The sequence below is a fragment of the Dasypus novemcinctus genome, chromosome 7, assembly GCF_030445035.2.
Source record: "Dasypus novemcinctus isolate mDasNov1 chromosome 7, mDasNov1.1.hap2, whole genome shotgun sequence".
NCBI classification, from domain to species: Eukaryota; Metazoa; Chordata; class Mammalia; order Cingulata; family Dasypodidae; genus Dasypus; species Dasypus novemcinctus.
This window is the reverse complement of record NC_080679.1, coordinates 19322488-19344905: the sequence shown is the minus strand read 5'-3', so window position 1 is coordinate 19344905 and position 22418 is coordinate 19322488. Positions and strand designations below refer to the sequence as shown.

At 33.7% G+C, this 22418-nt stretch overlaps 1 protein-coding gene across 1 annotated transcript in view; it reads right to left on the bottom strand.

Annotated features, from left to right (window-relative positions):
- The window catches only part of CUL3 (cullin 3), a 100847-nt gene that overhangs the window by 3601 nt on the left and 74828 nt on the right, over positions 1-22418 (bottom strand). The window contains exons 7-15 of the mRNA XM_004472187.5: positions 22226-22371; positions 21359-21535; positions 20024-20194; positions 19442-19549; positions 15477-15601; positions 14789-14885; positions 13295-13429; positions 4803-4989; positions 1617-1762 (exon numbers count right to left, since the gene is read on the bottom strand). Coding sequence (XP_004472244.2) covers positions 1617-1762; positions 4803-4989; positions 13295-13429; positions 14789-14885; positions 15477-15601; positions 19442-19549; positions 20024-20194; positions 21359-21535; positions 22226-22371 — 1292 coding nt within the window. The remainder of the gene's footprint in view (positions 1-1616; positions 1763-4802; positions 4990-13294; positions 13430-14788; positions 14886-15476; positions 15602-19441; positions 19550-20023; positions 20195-21358; positions 21536-22225; positions 22372-22418) is intronic.

The following is a 22418-nucleotide window of genomic DNA, read 5'->3' as shown; positions in this document are numbered from 1 at the left end:
CATTGTAGTTTACACTCTTTCCCAGTCCATTCCAGAGCATATTCTTAACCCTGCAAAGGAGACTGTTCTGCACACAGCACTGAGCATAGCCCAGGTTCTAAGAGGTATATTCAATAACATCCATGTTAATACATCTACCACCTTACCATATCTCATTATCCCATTTTTTTCTCTTCAAATCCCCCCACCCCATGGCTCCCTTGTCTATCTGCTTGTTTTCTTTAGGAGGCACTAGGAACTAAATCCAGGACCTCCCATGTGGGAGGCGGGTGCACAACTGCTTGAATGAACTCTACACCCCCACCTTTTTAAAGCAGCCTTTCCTTATCTTTAGGATATAACACACTCCAGATCTTCTTATCTTAAAAAAAAAACAAAGACAAAATCCAGAACCCTCAACTCAACACTTAATCCTCTAGCACTGTTCTTTCTGCACTTTCCCAAGAGCCAAGAACTCTAAAGACAAACACTCTGTTGATGGTTTCTACCTCCATCCTCTTCATTCAGGCACTGCCCTTGGATGTCTACTCTTTCCGGTCTAATGAAACTGCTCTGGGAAAACTAACCAGTCACCTTTGCCTATATGCCTTAAGTGTTGATATGTCTTGATTTTCTCATAATTTGACATTACTGACCACTAGGTTTCTTGTAATTAATTCTCTTTGCATGTCAGGTGATATTGTCTTTTATGATGGCCTGTTTTCTTTCTTTTTTCCCTCCACAGCAGTGGTTCTCCAATTTTCCATGTATAAGAATGGCCCAGAGGGCTTGTTAAAAATACGATTACTGGGACCCACCTTGAGAATTTCTGATTCAACAGGCCTGGGTTACAGCCTGAGAATTTGCATTTCTAACAAATTCCAAGGTAATGCTGTTGTAGCTGGTCTAAGGACTACACTTGGAGAACCAATGTTCTCCATGCTTTTCTTTTGCAGTGTCTCATTGCCCCTTACATGGTGAAGAGGGGGTCCTGAGTCTGTCCTCTAGTTTCTTCTCGTCTTGCTTTCCGTACTATTCCATATCCATGTTGTAACAAATTCCCACACAGTGAATTACCAAATAAATTTCCAGCTCTCACTTTTCTCCTAACTTTCAGTTGCCTACTAGATACATTAAAATACAATAAAGTCAACTTGTACAAAAGTAACTGGCATTTGGACCACTGCAATTGCCCTTTATCATGTAAATTTCCTTTTCCAGTTAAAGGGACCAACCTCTACCCATGCATTCACTAAAGGCAAAAATGTAAGAGTCATCCTAATTCATTCCTCTCATTTCTCATTACCAGTAAATAAATCCTTGTCAATTCTAATTCTCAACCATCTCAATTCAGTTCTCTACCCTCTACCAGTACACCTTACCTCAGGCCCTAATCAACTCTTACCAGACTATTTTAACGATCTCTCAATGGGCCTTCCCTTCCTTAGTTTCCTAATTTGTAAAAAAGAGGTACTCAATAAATGGTAACAGGTATTCTTAGAAATAAAGCTAGTTTAGTTTTACACAGAATTATTAAATATCACTGAAAATCTTTTCCTTTATTCTCTATCATTTTCATACAAACATATTAGTTCTTTTGATTTTTCCACATTAATACAGACTTGAAGTACTCTCACCTCTGCTACTAACACATTGTGTTGCATCTTCTTCCTCGATTTCATTATCCGCACTATAGCAGCTTCTATCTCATGTTTTCTGTCATCATCCACTTTCTGCCTTGTTTCTTTCCTTTCTGGGTCAGATTCACCTTGTTTGGCAGCAACTGAAATAGAAACAAAAGCATTTCACCATGAAAGTAATGAAAAAATTTGGTTTATAAGCAAACATAATTTAGTATTATCCACAGATGAAAAAACTTATTTTAACATTTAAGTAGATACACATACCTATTAATTCAAGTAAACACTGAAGAAATATCTAAAATTCAATGTTTATTTTAATAAGTGTTTAAATAATAGTGATCTAAAAATCTAAATTCTCTTTTTTAAAAGTTAGTAATTCAGTTTTACAAAGATAATACAGCCAATTTTATTTTATAAAATACAATTCTTTTCCTGAAAGAAAAATGGCAGCTGGATATCTTCAATAGTAAAATTACCAGTACAACAATTTCAAAGCTCACAATTTCCTGAGGTCAAGCCGTGTTTTACCACCGTAAACCTCACCAAAGTATCCCACAGTTATCTGTTGTTTTATTAACTCAAAGTGTGGCCATAATCTTGAAGGCTTTGAGGGGAGTAACAGGTACATATTTCCAAGATTCGATCAGCTAAATAAATAATTTAAAACTAGAATGTCAGTTAAAAGAACGTCACTACAGTTTAGTAATTCATTTGTACTTCTCATCCATACTTTCTAGGATTCTATTATCTAACAGTTTATCATATATTTTATTTTTTTATGTTATTAACGTCATTATCTCTAATATTTACTACATTTCAGTCTCCGGGGATGTCTTAGTCTGTCTTCCCTATAATGTTCAAAGCAACTAACAAATAAGGGATAAGAGAAATCTTTCTCCTACAACTTTGCTCTAATTGAAGTAGCAAAGAAAGAACACGTAACTATGAAATTTTGTTTATTTGGTCACTGATAGAGATAAATATAAACTTTCTAGGGGTAAAAATTCAAAACTAAAAAGAAAGCACATTGCTGACATGGGCAAGAACACCGCGATGAGAAAGGAGACTGTAGAATTCAGGAAATCATTCTGAAAGATACATATCCATCCAGGTTTGGGCTTTCTAATTAGAATCCCTTTGTTAAGAAAACGGCTTTCAGTATCATTTCCTAAGTAAAAGGTAGTCAGTATCTTAGCAAAAATGAATAAAATTAGATTAAGGTACAAAAGCATATGCTTTTGAGACATGAGATGACATCTAAATATGGGTGTACTCCTTAAATACCTGTGGAGGGAAAAATGGGAAGACTGTGGTGACACAATATGAACTGTGATGCTCTAAAATATGAAAATATGTGAGGGCAGGAGCTCACTCCTCCAAGAGCCTAGCACAATAATCTGTACTTAGGAAGAGCCTAAGAGATGGGTGTGCTAATGCATATAAGTACATGTGCATCTATACTTATGCTGGTGGAAAGGAGAGAGAAAGTGAGTGGAGAGGGGAAGTCTATGGAAAATACTGTAAATTACAACAAAGCTAATTGTTTTCAAAGGCTGTGTTAAGTGAAGAACACTTTTTAACTTCTTTGCTCACACTTCCATTACTGGCTACAATAAAAATAAAAAAAAAAGCAAAGCAGCATAAAACCTTAAGATAGGAGTCGCTGAGTATTTGATTATGTTATTGAACCTGAGAGCTTTCTCCAAAAGACAAATGCGTATTTTGACAAGTGCATGGTCACAGTATTTGTCACCAGAGGAAAAAAATGACCAAGACAAAAATGATTATAAGAATCATCCCCAAATGAAAAACATTACATAAAATTTTATAGGTTGAAAAGAACTTCAAGAGATCACCTAATCAAATTCCTCATATATAATTAAATACTAAACAGATACTTAACACCAAAAAATAAATACCCATGAAAAGAGGACTATTTTTCAGTTTTGATAATATTATTATTATTATATAACTTGTGGGGCATGATGGAATCTCAAACTCCAACTGGATAAAGCAAGGAGACATTAGGTCATTCAGAAATCTATTACCATACATTTTCCTCCAAATCTGGGATACATATAAACCCTAGAAGCCGAAACCTGTATCTGCCTTAAACTGTAGTGTCAATGATACATCTTGCACCAGGGGAAAAGACAGTTATTTCATGACTCTCATTAGCACAGTTATACTTTATTTTCAATATATGCCTGCGTCACAAAGACAGAGTCAATCTTGGCCAATGAAGACTACAATTTGCAACTATGTGATAAAATAGTCAAGGTTTTTTACCACACTCAGCTTTAGAGAGCACATATAAAATCAGAGTCAAAAAGAAAAACAAATTGAAGTATGAACATAAAATTCATGAATAAATGTATTCTGGTAATGAATAAGATATTTAAAATTAACTTTAAAAATTTCAGTTTTTAAAAAATTTATCTTATTTATACTGTATTATTATTTGCTGTAATGGATCAAGAACTACTGGGAATTTATATTATCCCAATTTTGAAACCAGGTTAGCAAACTGCATGAGAGTTTTAAACATCAGTATGGCTGGAGAGCATATTTTCTGGCTTAAATACATAGGGAAAACACATTTTATTATATGGTGAATTTACAATCACGAGGATTTTCGCTATCAAGTTAAAAGTAAGGCTCTATTAAAAACTGTTCACAAGAGAGTATCAGTTCTATGTTTTTAAATCAGAGGTAATATGGATTTTAAGATTCTGAAACTTAAAAAGTACTTATCAAAATGACCAAACTTTATATAATTTCCAATTCTGAAGAGCCCGTAAAATTAGTTTTAAAAATAGATTTCCACTGAATAGTTAATAACTCAACCTGTAAAATCAATTATTTATAGAAGCACTATAACATGTTTTGTAAAACTGTATTTCATTTGTTGAAAAACTCATGGGTATTAGTACTTTTTCACAGTATGAATTACTTTTTAAAATGCTACTATGCTTGGATACAACTGCATTTCCAAAGGAACACATATCAATAAAAGCTGCCTTATTTCTTAAGCCAAAGTGTCATGCAGGACCAAGAAAACATTACTTTTTCCCCTCAAGACAAAAATCCAACAGGTTAGTTTTTTTAAGAGGAAAAAAAAAAAATACGTGCAAATATACATATTTTTTTTAAATAAGGAAAAATATGAATTCCAGATACCTGTTTGAATCTTGACTCTGTGTAGTTTGGATGTAAACTGGTCATTAACTGTAAATATATGACCATTTTCTATTTCCTTTGATTTGGGTTCTTTTGTAAGAACCCGCTGTGTTGGTTTACCACAGGCGAGGGACTGTAAAGCTCTAACAAGTTCTCTTTCAGGGATATCAGTCTCTTGTTGAATTTCCTGAAATTTTACCAGATTGACATTATTAAACTCTTTGAAAGATTAAAATAGATTAGTTAAATTAGCAAATGAAATTAATCAAGCAGTAGAGGTAATTCCATTAAAGAAATAATTTACAACAAAAAATTCTCTGAACACAGTGATATTTCACTACAATTTCACTTACTTGAGCAAAGTAAAGGGTGATTCATATTTAAAATATTGAAAAGACCATGTAGTTTTTTTGTACTTTCAGGAGATATAATGCTTAGTCTAAAAATGTCACCTAGTAGTGATGATTCAGGACCTGTTTTAATATTTAGGCAAAAATAACCAACAATGATTGCTCTCAGAAGCTTATCTAATTATCTTTTCTTAGCAATTTCTTTCATAGAAAGAAGCAAAGTATGCCTGAGTTCAAATATTTCACCATACAGTCCAAATTGACCACATTTACTGTCTGTATGACCAAATGAAAAAAAATTATATATAAAATGTAATTAATACTTAACATGAAAATCAACAAGAAATCTGCTTTGAGGTTCATGTGATAACTTTTGCTACATATATTGTATAAATAAAATTTAACACTAAAAACCAAAAAGAAAAGCAGTTGGGGAAAGAATGCAATTTAAGTTTAAATACACTATACTGTTTTTGTCAATGGGAAGGTGAGACAGCTTGAAGCAAGGTGGACCCTAAATGATCATGTTCTTAGAGCTAATTCCATTCCTGTGCCTGTAATCTATTGCAGGTGGGAACTTTTGATTAAATTACTTAAGTTAAGGGCCTTTGGTTGGGTTGAGTGACTAGGGTACGCCTTAATCCTCTTACAGGGGTCCAGGATAAAATGGAATCAGTGGAGCTGCAAAAACAAGAGAAAAACTCCTAGACGCTAGAAGAGAAGGCCCCACGAACCGGAAGCTGAAAGCAACAAGGCCCAGAGGAGAAGGGAAAAACAAGTGAACAATGCCTTGTGCCTAACAGACCACAGATGCAGTTTGAGGAAAAAGCATCTCCTGACAAAGCCTTGATTTGGACATTTTCCTTGGCCTTGAAACTATAGGCTTTTAAACTAATAAATCCCCAATGTAAAAGCTAACCCATTTCTAGTATATTGCCTTGGCAGCCTTTAGCAAACCAAAACATAGCAAGAGAATTTTCAGCTTATATGATTTAGTCTCTACATGTAAAGTGTTGTATGATGGAACAAGTCTCAACACTAGGATATATAGCTTTGATTCACTGTATAAAGCTGATTCTTTTTCAAAAACAGCTTTTATGCATGATTGTTCTGTAAACCACAACTTCTCTAACCAAGGGGGGGAGGGGCGGGGAGACAAAAACCCAAACCCTTGTCAACCTGTCCCAGATTTTCTGATTCAGTAGGTCTGGGGATGGGTTGATAATGTACATCTGTGACAAGTTTCCAGGAAATGCTTATGCTGTTGGTCCTGTGATCACACTTTGATATAACACTGATCTAACAGAAGGTCCATGTGCCAAATGTAGACGGACTTACCAAGCCCAACTTAACAGATACATTCAGGGAAAAAAATTCACCTCATGAGCTAGTACCCTAGAAGCTCAGCTGGGTAACTCACAGGTGATCACAATCTATGTTAGGTGTCCTGCCAGAAGGCTTCTGCCAAATATGTAGGCTTGAAGATTCTACTCTAATTATGGCATTACATCTCTACTTTAAAAAAGTTCACTAAAACAAGATGACAGATTCTTGCTCCCCCAAATTAGATATGAATAAAGCTTCTGAAGATATAACTCACCTTCAGTGCTCATATTTCAAGAATTAGACCCTCAATGAAGGGTGGTAATAGTAGTACAACATTGTGGATGTACTGAACACCTCTGAATTATATATCTGAATGTGGCTTAAAAAAAAGAAAGGGCAGCTTGAGAAGAGTGGGTGTAAAGATGGTAGTGCTCAATTTACTTGACTGATGTGTAAAGATTTTTCTCCCTATAATATGAGTCTTTGGGCAAGTTTATGTTTTTCTAAAGGATTGTCAAATAAGTGAGAATTCAGAGAACTGTGAATTTCAGTGATGGTCCACACCATTACTCCTTTGTTTCTTCAAATAATCTCTGGTTTATGCCTACCTACTTTAGATATTTCAAGTACTGTAAATGTTAAACTCAGCAAATTAAACAAATGGTATTAATTATGAGACTGGCAATGGTGATTACGCTCATAATGTAAGTGACTTAGTTGCACATTTTAATTACAATTTAATCAAATTTAAAGAACCAGAAATACCTTTTAAGATTGTATTTAAAAATTACAGATTATCCCCAGAGGTAACCATTGCAATTCAATCTGTATTCTTCTGTACCGTTTCCTATACATTTACATGAATATAAATATACACGCTTGTATGTACAAGAACACACCTAGCTACACATCAGTTTTAGTACTGAAACAAATGGGATAATAGCATATGAACTTTTCTATTAATTTCTTGAATATTTTCCATGTGAGTTTATAGAGCTTAAACGTATAGGGAATTCCACAGTACTACTACGTGGATGAACACTGAGAATATATCCAGTTTTGTGTGAGGGTATGTACACAACTATCTCTGAGCACAAAAGCCAGTTTTTCTGAAGCAGATTCTAGAAATGCACTTGCTTCCTCAAAAGAGCAATAAGAATTTTATATCTACTAGATAATGGCCAACTGCCCTTTAAATCACTTAACAATTTGACTCCCATAACAACAATGCTCCTGTATCTATTCCCTTGTACTCTCAAGACTGGATTTTATCTTTTGCCCATCTGTTGCACTAAAAATGGTATCTAATTATTTCAATTTGTACTTCTACAACACTAAGATAAAACAACTTTTTATATTGTAAGGTATTTGTAACTCTTATGTTTTGCCTATTCATAGTTCCTGCCTGTTTTTCTATTCAACTATTTATTATTGGTGCTCCCTTATGTTCTTCAATTATTATAAATTACAAGTAATGTCTTCCAGACTCTTTAACTTTATACTGTTTTGCCATTATAGATGTTTTATTTCTTTTTATATGATTAAACCTAAATATTTTCCTCTGTGGCTTTTGTAATCACCTCGAGGTTACCTAAACATTCTCTATTTTCTTCTATTACTTTACAGACTTGTAGTCATATTTAGATACATCTATATGGAATTTTATTATGTATTTGATGTGATATATGAGTCTAAGGTCTCCACACTACCCTATTCCCACTCCCAAACATGAAGAGACTATTTTAATTCAATCTGATTAGAAATGACATGATCACATCCCAAACACCCACATATCAGTCTGTTTCTAGATTATTTTGTTCAAATGAGAGCTACTTGGTTTATGCCTTTTAAAAATGACTTTAACTTTATGATATATACTGACATGAGGAGAACTCCTTCCTCTCTCACTAGGCTTCTCTACCCTAACCTCTTCAAAAAGTTTTGACTATTGTATACATTTCCTTGCCCAAATGAATTTTAGGATTTCCTTGTCAAGTTTCATTAAAGAAAAAAAAAAAAAAGCAAAACAGAGCTTCTTGGGAAATTGATATTTTAATTTACTGATGATGACTTAAAAGTTTTTTTTGACACCTTTATAACATGTAGTCCTCCCAATCAACTACATGTACCCCTTTATATTCTTCCTTTATAGACTTCTTGGTGTGTCTTCTATGTTTTTTATTAAAATGAATACTAGGAAGTTTATAATTCTTATAATACTTAAAATATCCTTTTCCTCATGTCATTTACCTGTTGATTAATGTTGATTGACAGAAAACGTGAATTTTGAACCAAACTATTCTAAAAGAATGGTTTCTTAGTTGATTACCACTCACTAGCCAAATAGACAATCATACTGTCTATAAATTTTGGAAGATTTGTAGACCCCTTTTTTTCCTTAGTGTTATTACGACCTGCGGAGCAAGGCTGAAAGTAGTAGCAAAGGCAGTCATTCTTACCTTGTTTCCAAATTTAATGGGATGGTGTCCAATATTTCACTACTAATTACTGCTTGTGTAAGTCTCTAATTAGATATCCTTATGATATTAAGGGCATCTATTTCTATTCTTAAGTGGCTAGTAGTCCCCCAGCCTCAAATAAGGAATGGGTGATGACCTTTTTTTTTTTTATTTTAAAGATTTATTTATTTATTTAATTCCCCCCCCTCCCCTGGTTGTCTGTTCTCTGTGTCTATTTGCTGCGTCTTGTTTCTTTGTCCGTTTCTGTTGTCGTCAGCGGCCCGGGAAGTGTGGGCAGCGCCATTCCTGGGCAGGCTGCACTTTCTTTTCACGCTGGGCGGCTTTCCTCACGGGCGCACTCCTTGCGCGTGGGGCTCCCCCACGCGGGGGACACCCTTGCGTGGCACGGCACTCCTTGCGCGCATCAGCGCTGCGCATGGCCAGCTCCACACGGGTCAAGGAGGCCTGGGGTTTGAACCGCGGACCTATATGGTAGATGGACGCCCTAACCACTGGGCCAAAGTCCGTTTCCCGGGTGATGACCTTTAACAAATGCTTTTTGTATATCCATAGAGAGCATCAAATGTTCAGTTGATATTATTATCTTTTAATAAATAACTGTTTCCCTATCCCTAGGCTATCTCTTTGTATTCCAGGGATTAATTCTATTTGGATAACTGGATTATTTTTTCAACTCAATGGTGAATGTGACTTGCTAGTATTTATTTAAGATTTATGCATTTATGCTAAATAACCTATAGTTTTTTGTATTTTCCTTGTTTGGTGTTAGTAATAAGGTTATGCCAGTCTAAAATACTTTCCAGAGAAACGTGTATTTTGCTTTCTAAATTCAAAGATCTCTAAATAGCTTTCCATTTAATTTGTTAATTGTTATTCAAATCTTTTATATCTTCCATTTTTATCGTCTGATATTAGTATTGCTATTAACCACAATTAGTTTTTATATTTGAGATTTATTCTTGGAAATATTTTTATAAGTATAAAAAGAACACTCAGAAAAATGTATTAATAACTACTACCAATATTGCCTTCAAAAACCAAATGCCTGTTACTAAAATCCACTATTTCTTATTTTCAGCTGTTTTAAATCACAATAAATTAACTTCTATTTGATGTATATGTGTGTGTGTATAAAAGAAACCTCCTCTGCTTTTTCTACTATTATGCGGTAAATAGGTCATTACAAATAAATGCCACCTGTTGTAACTAGCCTCCAAAATAGCTAGCAAAGATGTCCCTGGTATGTTTAAATGTGTGTAAGTCCCCTCATTGTATTAGGACTGGGCAAGCAAGAGAATAAGGAGGGAGTTAAAGTATGTGACTCCCAAAACCAGGACATAAAGGCAGTCCTGGTTCTATCTGGGTCTCTTGTACTGCACGCTCTGAAGAAAGCTAGGTACCAAGATATGAGGGCAAACAGCCTTGCAGAAAGGCAGATGTGGAGAGAGACTAACATCTATTGCCAACAATCAAAACGAATTTGCCAGCCATGTGAGCCACCTCTGAGGTGTCTTCTCTGGCCCCAGTCAAACTGTTAGAGGCCTGAAGCCCTAGCTAACACCTAAGTGGAACCTCATAAGAGACCCTGAGTCAGAAGCATGTAAAAAACCATAAGAGATACTAAATTGTTTCTGTTGTTTTAAACCACTAAGTTTTGGGATTATTTGTTATGTGGTATTAAATAACTAATATACCATTTCATTGACTTCATGAAGAGATAAAAAAAAAATCAGTTTCCTTGAAAATTAATAACAAGTTAAATTACTTTTAATTCTCTTCTCTAATGTGTACAGATGAGTTCTGTAAAAGAGCTGGGTGACAAAACTTACACAGCTAAACTGCAGAGAAACACACAGCTTGAGAAAAGATTAATTTTGATGTGCCTTATCACTCCCCACCCCTTCCAGTTTGAGCTGTGAGCAGCCAGAAGGCTTTGAAGCCAGAGACATGGTATTTTATACATGCTGTTTATGCTCAGACTTCTGGTCTGTGATTTAGCTGAACCCTTAAATATTAAAGGAATTTTCTATTTAATTTTACCTTCTTTTCAATCACTGCTTGTTAGTATCAAGGATCCAAAGCTGGCTGGGAAAGAGAACCAACTAAAATTATCAACAATTCCAATATGGCTATGGAAAATGAATTTGTTTTTGCTTATCTCATTGTTTTTTACTATTTTTCATAAACTAAGACTGTTAAAACCAACTCTTGCACTTATCCAGAGCTTATCTGCTTAAAATGTATTATTCATGAGATCTGCAATTTAAAAAAACCTAAACAAAACCAACCAGCTGTTAAAAAGAGAATTCCACCTCTGCTTGAAAAGTTGCAAAATGAGTAAGGTACTCAATACTTGCTTACTCAATCAGTGTTCTTAGGACTCAATCACACACAAATTATACTTGAAAATTAAGTTTATCCCCTAGGTAAGACCCCCTGGAAATACAGAAGAGAAGAATTCAATGACTCAGTCATTGAACTAACACAATTAGGGTTCAAAACATTTCTGCTAAATATATCACATAAAAATGGCCATCTCTTAATTACATCTATCACATAACTGGAGATTTGGAGATGACTACCAAAACCAGCTGATATTTAATCTTGCTCTTAATTTCAAATTTACAAAGATGGTTTTCTTCCTGCGCTCACCTGAATATCTGAAAATTTGCTTTTAATTAAGGATAAATATGGCAATAATTTTAAATCTTTTCAAAATATTTATATAGTATCTGAAATTTCAGCTTAATAAGAATTGCATGAGCTTCACTTCAACCTCAACCCACCCTTCTAAAATTACAGAAGAGAAACTGAATTTAATGTAACCAAATCATAACCTGATGAGGATAAAAAAAGAAAAAAGATAATAAGTACCCATAATATCATTAGTGGAAAAAGAAATCTGACTACACAAATGAAGTTGTGTGAAACTGGCATAAGGATAGACATATAAAACATAAAACAGATTAAAGCTTAGATATAGACAAATAAATGGTCACCTGGCTTTTTAATAAAAGTGCCAAGGTAATTCAATGGGTAAAGAATGGTACTTTCAACAAATGGTGCTGGAACAACTGAATGTCTCTGTATGAGAGTGAAGAAATTTTAATTCTTATTTTCATACTATATGAAAAATTAACTTGAAATTGATCACAGACCTAACTATAAAAGCTAAAACTATTGAACACCGAGAAGAAAATCTTTGCATTCTACTAGGCAAAAACCCTCAGAACACAAAAAGAATGAAGCAAATCCAACTAAGAAAAAAAGTGATATATTACGTCAATATTATACAAGTTCTGCTCTTCAGAAAGCATCACTAAGAAAACAAACAGGTAAGTAACCGAGAGAAAAGATTTACAACACATATATTTGACAAAGGATCTGTATCCAACATATATAAAATTCCTCTAAGTCATTCATAAGGAAAAAAAAGCCCCAAACAGATATAAACTGGCACCTCCCAAAACAAGATACAGAAATGGCATATTAGTACATAAACAATGCTCAACATCATTAGTCCTCAAGGAAAGGCAAATTAAATCCATAATGTTACAACTACATAACACCTAAGACAGCTAAAATTAAAATGACTGCCAATAACAAATGTTACAGAGTATGTGAAAACAGTGGAACTCTCATGCACCACAAGTGGGAATGTAAACTGGTACAATCACTTTGGGACACAAAAAGCTTGGCAGTTTCTTATAAAGCTAAACATAAAGCTCGATCATAATAGCCAAAATCTGGGAACAACTCAAACACCTATTAACAAGTGAATGGATAAAGAAAACGTACTAAATCCATATAACAGAATATCACACAGCTATCAAAAGGAATGAACTGATACTATACATGTAACAACATGAATGAATTTCAATGTTATGCTAAGAGAAAGAAGATGGACACAAGCAATAGATACTGTAAGATTCCCTTCTAAAAATGGCAAAACTAATATTTTAGTGACATAAAGCAGATCTGTGGTTACCTGGGGCTAGTGGAACTGACTAAAAAGGGGCACAAAGAAACATTTTAGGTATTATTCTACATATTGATTGTGATAGTATTTATACAGGTGCATACATCTGTAAAACCTCATCAAACTCGAGCATATTTTATTATATGGAAAGTATACTGCAATTAAGTTGATTTAAAACAACAAAATGAAATGTGGAACAAATGCAGGACTTTCATATAGCTCCATGGCCCAATTTTATGCTGTTTTCTCTAATGATACTATTCAAAGAGACTCTCTAAATGTTACTCAAATAAGAAAGACTCTAGTAAGACATGAGAGGAACAATTGATTAAAATTCATATAACCATCAACCCATACCTCAAATGTATATTTTTCTCTATTATTGAAGAGCATTAATATGGTCATCTGGAAAGTGGAGACTTGCAATATGTGCTTCCGTGTATTAGAGCCTGTTACTTGTGCACCTCCAACACCAACTTCAGATCCATCTTCCTGTTTCATTTTGTAGAAGATAAGCAAGATATATTATCTCCTGATAACTTTAACATTGATGTTTCAGGAATAAGACCTGTGATTGCAACCCCCTTGAACAAAACTACACAACTTATTCTATATAAAAAAGGAAATGCTATTAAAATTATTTCTTTACTCAAGACCACTCTCCTTTTTAAGAAATTAACATTTTAATGTAGCTGAGCAAAAAATTTCCTGTATTTATGGCTAAATTTAGAGATCAAAAAGTAGCATAAGATGAGAGGGAAAAAATACCTGCCATTCTCAAAAAAGCCTGTATTTGCTCTATGACTTAAAGGAGAGCTTTAAACTTTCAGTAACTAACGTATGAATTATATTTTAAAAGTTTACTGATCCATTTAATAAATTCTTAAAAGGTATCATGATTATTTAAGAAACAACTCTCCTTTAAACAGAAACAAGAATTAAAAGCTGAGTCCTTTAGTCTCCTTGGCCTTTCCATTTTATATTTAAAAATACCTGTCAAATAGTTTATTCAACTAAATGAATTGTTAAGGAATAATTCCCATTTCAAATAAATGTTAAAATTGGAATATTTATAGGCATTTTCGAGAATACTAAAAAAAAAGCCCTTTTGGTGTTACAGTGACTTGCCATATAAAATGAGTAAGAATTTAATTAAAATCTAGAATAAAGCACTGTAACTTGCTGCCCAACAACTTAGGTACTTTCCTTTAATGATTTTCTAAAAGCTTCTTACTGTTTTTCTTTTTAAGGCAAATGACCATGATTTGATTCATACATATAATGAAAAGGAATTTTGCTAAAGCTCACAATTTGAGATATAATAAAGCAAGCACTCTTTTTAAAGTCAATCTACTAGCTCATAACTAATTTTTTAAATAAAGACTTTAGTTACATTTTGTACATCTTGCAAATCTCAAGTGTTAACTTTCACAGTTTTCATTTATTGGAAATAAGGATTATAGGAGACTGAGAATTTTTAAAAGGCGCTCAGGGCTTTTTATGCCTTTAAAGAAACTTACATTTTACTATTTAGCAATACTCTCTCAAGTATAATCCTATAAAAATGTGTAATTATCCTAATATTATTTATTCCTTAACAAGGGCTACTGGTATAGTCTTTCATTTTTTCAAATGAAGTTAGAAACTTTAAGAATGGAAGTAAATAAATCAAAGCCAAGGCTTCCCTCCTTTTAATATTTGACGGAAGCAGAGAAATAAGATAAATAAATAATGTATTAATACTTATAATTTGTTAGCTAAGTTTTGCAGGTCAACATAAATCACAAAACAGTATTACAAATTAATTTTAAGTTACTTAGTATAATTCAAGTTCAAATTCTCAATATCTACCTTTTTAACTGGTCCATAAAAGGTGGCATTGAGATCTGCAGAACCCATATGATGCTGGAGTGTGAGCTGTCGACCACTGTGTTTGGCTAGGTAAAACCTTCAGCAAATCAAACCAAGGTTCAGAGATTCATACAATTTAGTAAGTGAAACCACAAGCTAGAGAATAACATTCCTTAACAAATACATGTGACAAGGGACACTTTAAAAGCTAAAGGAAACCTTAGGAATCAAGTTCAGTTCCAACTTTTTACAGAAGAGAAAAAAGAAAAGGAAAGGGAATGCGGGAGGGGGAGAGAGACTGAAGCAACTCCACTGGATATGAAGATCAAAGTAGCAATACTAAATAATCTCTCCAGGCCTGTACAGCTACTGCTCTTCACAATATTACCTTTTTCCACAGTAACCCTATCATTGATTCATCCTAAGCCAGTGGAAGATATCAACAGTATAAAAATACTCCCCTAACAAAGTACTAATGCTGAACAAAGGACATTAATAAAATAACCCTCTGAAGAGAGTTTTATGCAAATCAGTTACATATTCAAAAGTATAAAGGATAAATTTTCCTTTTGAACATGAAGTATATAAAGGAGAGTAAATTCATCTTCGATCAGAGATAATTTTACACTCACATTTATTTCCATTTTTGACAATTATTTGCTTTTAGAAATTCAAAGTATGAATTTACCTTCTGAATATTTCAAAAGCATGCCGTGGTGCTGGTGGGATGTTGCACTTTGGTGTGGCTGACTGAGTGGGCCAATATCCTGTTGTGAGTACCCGGACTGTGAGATCAACACCACCTAAGGACACCTACGTAAAAGAGAAAAAATATCCCCAGCCCTCCTAATTAACTAGGTTTTGTAATCCATTCCATCTAGACACTGTTAAGATTTGTTGAAATAGTTGTATCTTGATGTAAAGGTAAATCTTAGGTCCATGTCTAATATCTAGTAAATAAAGCAGGTCTTCTTAAAGATTAGATCCATCCAAGGTTTTCCAAATTTTAACTATCCTGGCAAATATTTATAATCATTGCTTAAGATGTTGACCTAAAAATATTGATCATCCAGAACATTTCCTGAGAGGCACTCTCTATAGATTTACAGCCTCTTAAAAAGCAAAGGATACTTACTAGCATGGAAACAAAGTTTTACTAATGCCACTGAAAACTCTAAAGTTTTGGCCTTTAAGCTTTTTTCAATAAAATGTCAAGGGGCCACACATAATATTTTAGGATATCTTCTACCTCACATTTAAGTATTTTTATCTTAATACATGAACACCAGATTTCTAACATCCCACCCATATTTCAAGTTCACTGATTAAAATGTTCATGTTTTTGCAAGTAGCTCACAGTCTGACAGCCTTTGCATAGGATGCCTTAGACCCAGTACCACAGATAAGTATTTGTAAAATGGATAACTTCTCTTTACAAAATATATGCTGGCATCAATCACAGCCACAATTAAATATTTTCTTCTTTATAAACATATTTAAAGATAACATCAACAAGAACTCATGTGGGTAAAACAGTATCTTTATTGTTGACATGCACACCTTGTTCTAACCCACTTATTTAATTTTTATCTAACCTGGATGATTTAGTAATGTAGATTGCATGGGATCCACCCAAGATTTCAAAGATGAAAAGAAAAAGTCTTTGATACACAGCGTGCCCCTTTTACCTCCTTTACATCTCTCCTCATAACATACCCCTTTTAAAAAATGAGGACTTCCCTGATCACTTTTCCCTGCTAAAGATTTCCTCTCTAGTGCAGATCACCATCTAAGGTGCTATGTATTTACTTATCTTGTTTATCATCTGTCTCCCTGATTAGAATGTAAGCTCCATCATGGCAGAAATTTTTGTCTGTTTCATTCTGCTGTATCCCCAATGCCTGGAACAATGCCCACCACAGAAGGCACTTAATGAATTATTTGTTAAATGAACAAATTAACTTAAAAAAAAAAAGAACTTCAAAGTATTATTACTCTACTGGTCAGGAATTCCTTTACTTTACTATTGCAGTAATATTCTGAAGAGACTCAGCTTTCAAAGATAGTACATGACAGGTAGGAGTACCAGAAAGTCTGTCAGGATATTATATAACTTACTGATATAAATAATATATAAAGAATATAATATGATATAATGATATAATATATAAAGAATATAACAGTCCTATTTTGAAAATAAATACATAGAATATTTCTTTCAGTAAAATAAACGTCTAAATGAAATATACAAAAACTACTATTAGTAATTTACTATTACAATTTTAATTTTGAGAAAATACTTGCCTTTTTGTGGTGATGAATGCACAACACTGTGATTATACAAAAAGCCACTGATTGTACACTTTGGATAGACTGTATGATATGCGAATATATCTCAATAATATTGCATTAAAATAAAACAAAACAAAAAAAGAAAATACTTGCTATATGATTCCTAAAAATAAATGGAAGAACCACTCTTTCGGTATATTTAAAAGGCCAAGAACTTTTAAGGAAGTTATAGCAAATCTTCTGCTTGAGGACTGATGATCTTTTAAAAGAGCTCAAACACTTCAAGTTCAAGATTTGTTTTGATTACTCTATTATGTCTCAACAAATATTTCTGAAGCAGATTTAAGACTTAGGAGACAAAACTTAAGGGTCCTTATTAGAAGCAATTACAAAAATGCCAATAACTACATGTAAAGAGTCTTATCGGAAGTGGAAGTTGCTTACAGTAAGTGGAAGCTGCAAATGGATTAGCAGATACCTAATTCTGAGCATCTTGGTAACTACTCTACTTACTACAGTCAACAAATTACTGACCAAATATTCTACCAAAAAATGTAGGATAAATGTAAATAATTGTCAAGATGACGGACTGCAGAAAATTCACAAACTTTCTAACAAAAGAAAACAACAAAAGCAAACAGAATCTGATGAAATCACCATGTTAAACAATCATTCTTTCTTTTGAATCAAACAATTACCACTAGTGGGTGGTCAAAACTCTAATTTTCCTAATCAAGAGGCCTTTAACTACCATTGTTAAGGTATTTAGGCACTTTAACCTATTCAGAAATATTCTATTATAGATGGTTTCAACAGAGTGATTTATTCAGACCAGATTATACACACTTGTCAAGATGTGTAAGATTAGTGGAAGAAAAAAATAAGCAGGAAAAATATTATAGCAAATAAAAAACTACATAAAAATATAATTAAAGAAAATTTATTAGACAGATATAAGTGCAAATCCCTGAACAATCTAAGAAAACAAAAACTATCTAGGGGGAAATGGATGTGGTTCAAGCAGCTCGGCTCCTGCCTACCACAAGGGAGGTCCCAGGTTTAGTTCTCCATGCCTCCTAAAAAAGACAAGCAAGACAGTGAGCTGATGGGCAGGCATGGCAAGCTGACATAAGATGACGCAGTGATATGACACAGCAAGGAGACACAATGAGAGACACAACAGATAGGGAGCGGAGGTGGCTAAAGTGATTGGGCACTTCCCTCCCACATGGGAGGCCTTGGGTATACAGTTCCCGGGGCCTCCTAAAAAGAACGCAAGCAGACAGTGAGCACAAGCAATAAGGGGAGGAGAAAAAAATATTAAAAATAAATCTTAAAAAAACCCAAAAACATCTAGGATATTCTCATTATTCAGTTCCTGCCCACCTAAGGTTCTATTTTTCACTGATGTGCACTTTTCCCACTACTCAGTCCTCCTCCACTGTAAACACTGATTTACAAGGCAAATCGCACAATCATTTACAATGGAGAAAAACCAAAGTGTCTGTGAGTCAAAATGTCTTAACATGTTTTAATGTTGATTTCCAGAGAATCAGGAATTCCTGTTTGTGTTCTTTAAATCTGTGAGACCAGTAGAAGTGAGGATCTCATATTTAAATATCAAAGGACAGATCTCCAAATTTGTTAATGGTGTGACATGTCTGAACTATAGAGTTATGTGGTCCTTTTTAAAAAGCTTGTCAACTGTGGAGTTCTCTAAACTTAGGGTTAAGGTAAAACTAAAAACAGAGCAATAAAGCAACAAAATTCTGAACCTCATTAAATTGTTAAACAACTCCATCTGACTCCAAAGCCACGCAAGTTCCACTACTCCACCTTCTGGGAGTCACAATACAAAATCTGGTTATAATACACTAATTTCAGTATTTTTAAAGTAGTCTCAGTTCATTGCTCCCCTAACACTGAGGATGTCAGCCCCATGTACATTGAGTTTACAAATAACACTTAGGTATAGGAAGGTCAGGTAACTATCCCAAGATAACACTGTCCTTGGGTAAAATTAAAAGAAGAGTACTAAAAGTCAGCCTGCTTGCCTGAGCCCAGTATTCCTTCCACAATCTATTAATACAATGAGTATAATGAATGGCAGAATCACCCTAATTGTTCAATTTTCACTGCATTCCTTCAAGTGGGGAGTATAGACTAAGCTTTAAAATAAGAACAAACATTTTAACAAATATAGGTAGAGAAGAGGTTATATGGAGAAAATCATTTTTAAAGTATTCACAGATAATACACATGACCAGAAGTTCTACTACCTGCAATATATATGAAAATGTCCATTACAAAGGGCTTTCCATAAATACAATATGTTCACCAGAAACCAATGCAGAATCTTACCCCAGTTGCCTGTAGGTGTTGCCTGAATTCATCCATAGTTGTGTTTGAGATGCTCATATCCCTAAACATTCCTTCCAGTTTTGACGTGAACTGACATCCACATTCAGTCTACGGAAGAAAAACATAAATATACACAAGTAAGAAATAAATCTTTTTAATAGTTGCCTTATATCTAATTTTTAAATGTTAGTGTGCTTGATAAAAACCCAAAGATTTTCTTTTATTTTAAATTTAGATTCCCAGATTCTTCCAAAACAGCCCATCAAAGGTGGGGCTCAGAAACCTGCATTTTTATTAAGCACCTCAGGTGACAAGGGTACAGGTAATCTATAGACCTCACTTTTTGAAAGAGAACTATATGGTTATGGTTCTCCTTATTGTTTCCCTTGTACTAACCCTTCTCAAGACTCCCATGAATGTAAAGCTTTCAAACCAAGGGAAACTCCAGTGAACTCTGAATCTCAGAACTTGAATGAATGGAAATATAGCATGTTTCATACTCAAAAATACCTAATCATTTTTAGAAAGAAACATTTTAAATCAATTAAATAATTTTCAAACACATGCTTATATATACCTTACCTTTAACTTAGATATCATATTTTTTTCAGAGTCATCAGAAACACTTTTATTTGTGAGAAGTCTCCTTGCCAAGTGTTGTTTATAATAACGTTCAAATACATCTTTTTCTTGCATAAACCTAAAAAGGACCATTGCCTTGTCCAATATTGTTTCTACTTCTTGTTCTGTTAGCTGCAAAATTAAAAGACAATTCAGTAATTATGAAATTTTAGTTCTACAAAAATAGCACCATAGTTAATCTAGATTAAAAATAATACTGTTCGAAAGGCAACATAAGTATCTGGTGGACATATGTCACAAGAAGAGATCTGGTTTAAGAAAATGCCTCCTACTTCACCTAGTTAGACAACTCTGATATCCTCATCTAGTGGCAGGATTAATCAGTGGTTGAAGTGGAAATTTTAGTCCCTAGGAGGCTACTGCTGAAAACAAGGCAAGAGGTGATATAGGTTTGGATTAAGGGAAGATCAGATGAAATGAAGTTTTATATCATACACAAAAAAGAATTTTATGAAGTCTTTGAGTAATTTTAGGCAGAAATCTACAAAGCCAAAAGATATTTTCATTTACATCAACTCAAAACATAAATTTTACATACAGAAGGGTAATGATTTATTACAATTCAAATAGCAAAAATGAGGGAAATAAGATACTGCGTAAGGTTATATTAAGTTTGTAATAAAAAATATGAAAGACTCAACAGATGTGTATCTAATAGTCCTCTCTACTCAATGTTCTTGATGCTCTTCCTCTGTTTTTGTTATATTAATAGATGTTACCTGTAGAACCTACAGTCATTTGTTACTTTTCCCTTTTATCTCAAATTCCAAGGTGAAGTAAAAAAACAAAAAACAAAAAGACCAATTCACGTGAGTGATCACAATATGCTTTAATCTGATTTTCTATGCTGTACTGTGCTTCCAAGATCCCACATATATCATAAAGGCTTGAAACTGAGTTTTAGCATTTGCTTTCTAACTATTTCCTGATAGCTGCTCTTCTAGTCTACGCCTTTACTCTTGTTATCCAAGAATCTTTTAATATATAAACCATACAACTGGATGAGTGTAAGACAGATTCTGTTTTATTTTCTGGTTCCTTGTTTGCTCTGGTGTATTTAACTCTTACAGTCATAAAGACAACTGTGGCTGTGTAATTCTTTTTTTATGGGACCAATTACATAAGTGAAATATAAAAGTATTTCTGACCATTTCAAAGACCTAAGTCTGTTTAATAGATGACAGCACACATGTAAGCATGGATGGCAAATCAAAAAACATTCTTTTTACATCTACCAGTAAAACTTAATAGATTTTCAAAAGCATTCATACTTACTCCTTTGACTCCCTTTTTCAACTTATCATCAATAAATAATGAGAGGTATTCAGGGGACCTGGAGTTGAGGTTGAGAAAATACTCAAAGTCACCCGCAATAGTTTGTTTAAAGAGTCGGTCATTATTGAACGATTCCTGGAGGAAACGATCGAACCTACTCTTCAGATCCAATAAGCCCTTACAGAAAAAAAAACAAAGAGTCTTAGGATATACTATCATAATTTCTCCATCAACAGTATGCTCAAGATCATGAGTGTTTATTTAATTTGTTGGTAATTTGCACATTTAGTGTTAAACTTAGAGATTCTATATCATTTTCAAACCTGTATCTAAGCCCCTAATGAAAATGTCAGTGATGAAAGAACTTTCCTCACTGCTTTCCCCAACCTCCCTTGTTCTTGAATAAATGGGCTAGCAAGACAGAAAATTAAGTTTAAGAAATGCATAGATAAAGGCCTGTTACATTAATACATGGAAAACTCAGTTTAATTTGTTCCTAGTATTGCCTGAGAACAAAATTTTGAAACAAAAAGTATTTAACTAAAACAGTTATTTTTCTAATAAACTAAAGTGCACAAACACTAAGGTACATAAAAAAATAGCACATATTCATTCCTGAGACTACTGAAATACGGTTTTTATCAGACAGGTTAATAAATGAAAAGGAGCTGCTGAGTTTGGCTCCTTGATGTAAATATGTATTCCATGCAAAATCTGAAGTATTTAGGATAATTACACTTAATAATTTACTACTGGGACAATTAAGTCAAAAGTACATAATATATAGTTAGATAAAAGTCACCCTCCTTTTTAGTGCTTGTCAAAATTATCTTCTCAGAAACTTAAAGACAATTTGTGTTTACTTACCTGGATATAGTCAACGGGATTCTTTCCTTCTCCCTCTTCAGAAACGAGGGCTTTACCTTGCTCCCTCAAATAGGAACTCATACATTCACACATCGTTTTCAAACCATTTGGAACACGACTAAATAATTTGTACATGCAAGCAAGGTCTGCAATCAGAAAGAAAACATAAAATGGCTATATTAACGATTATGAA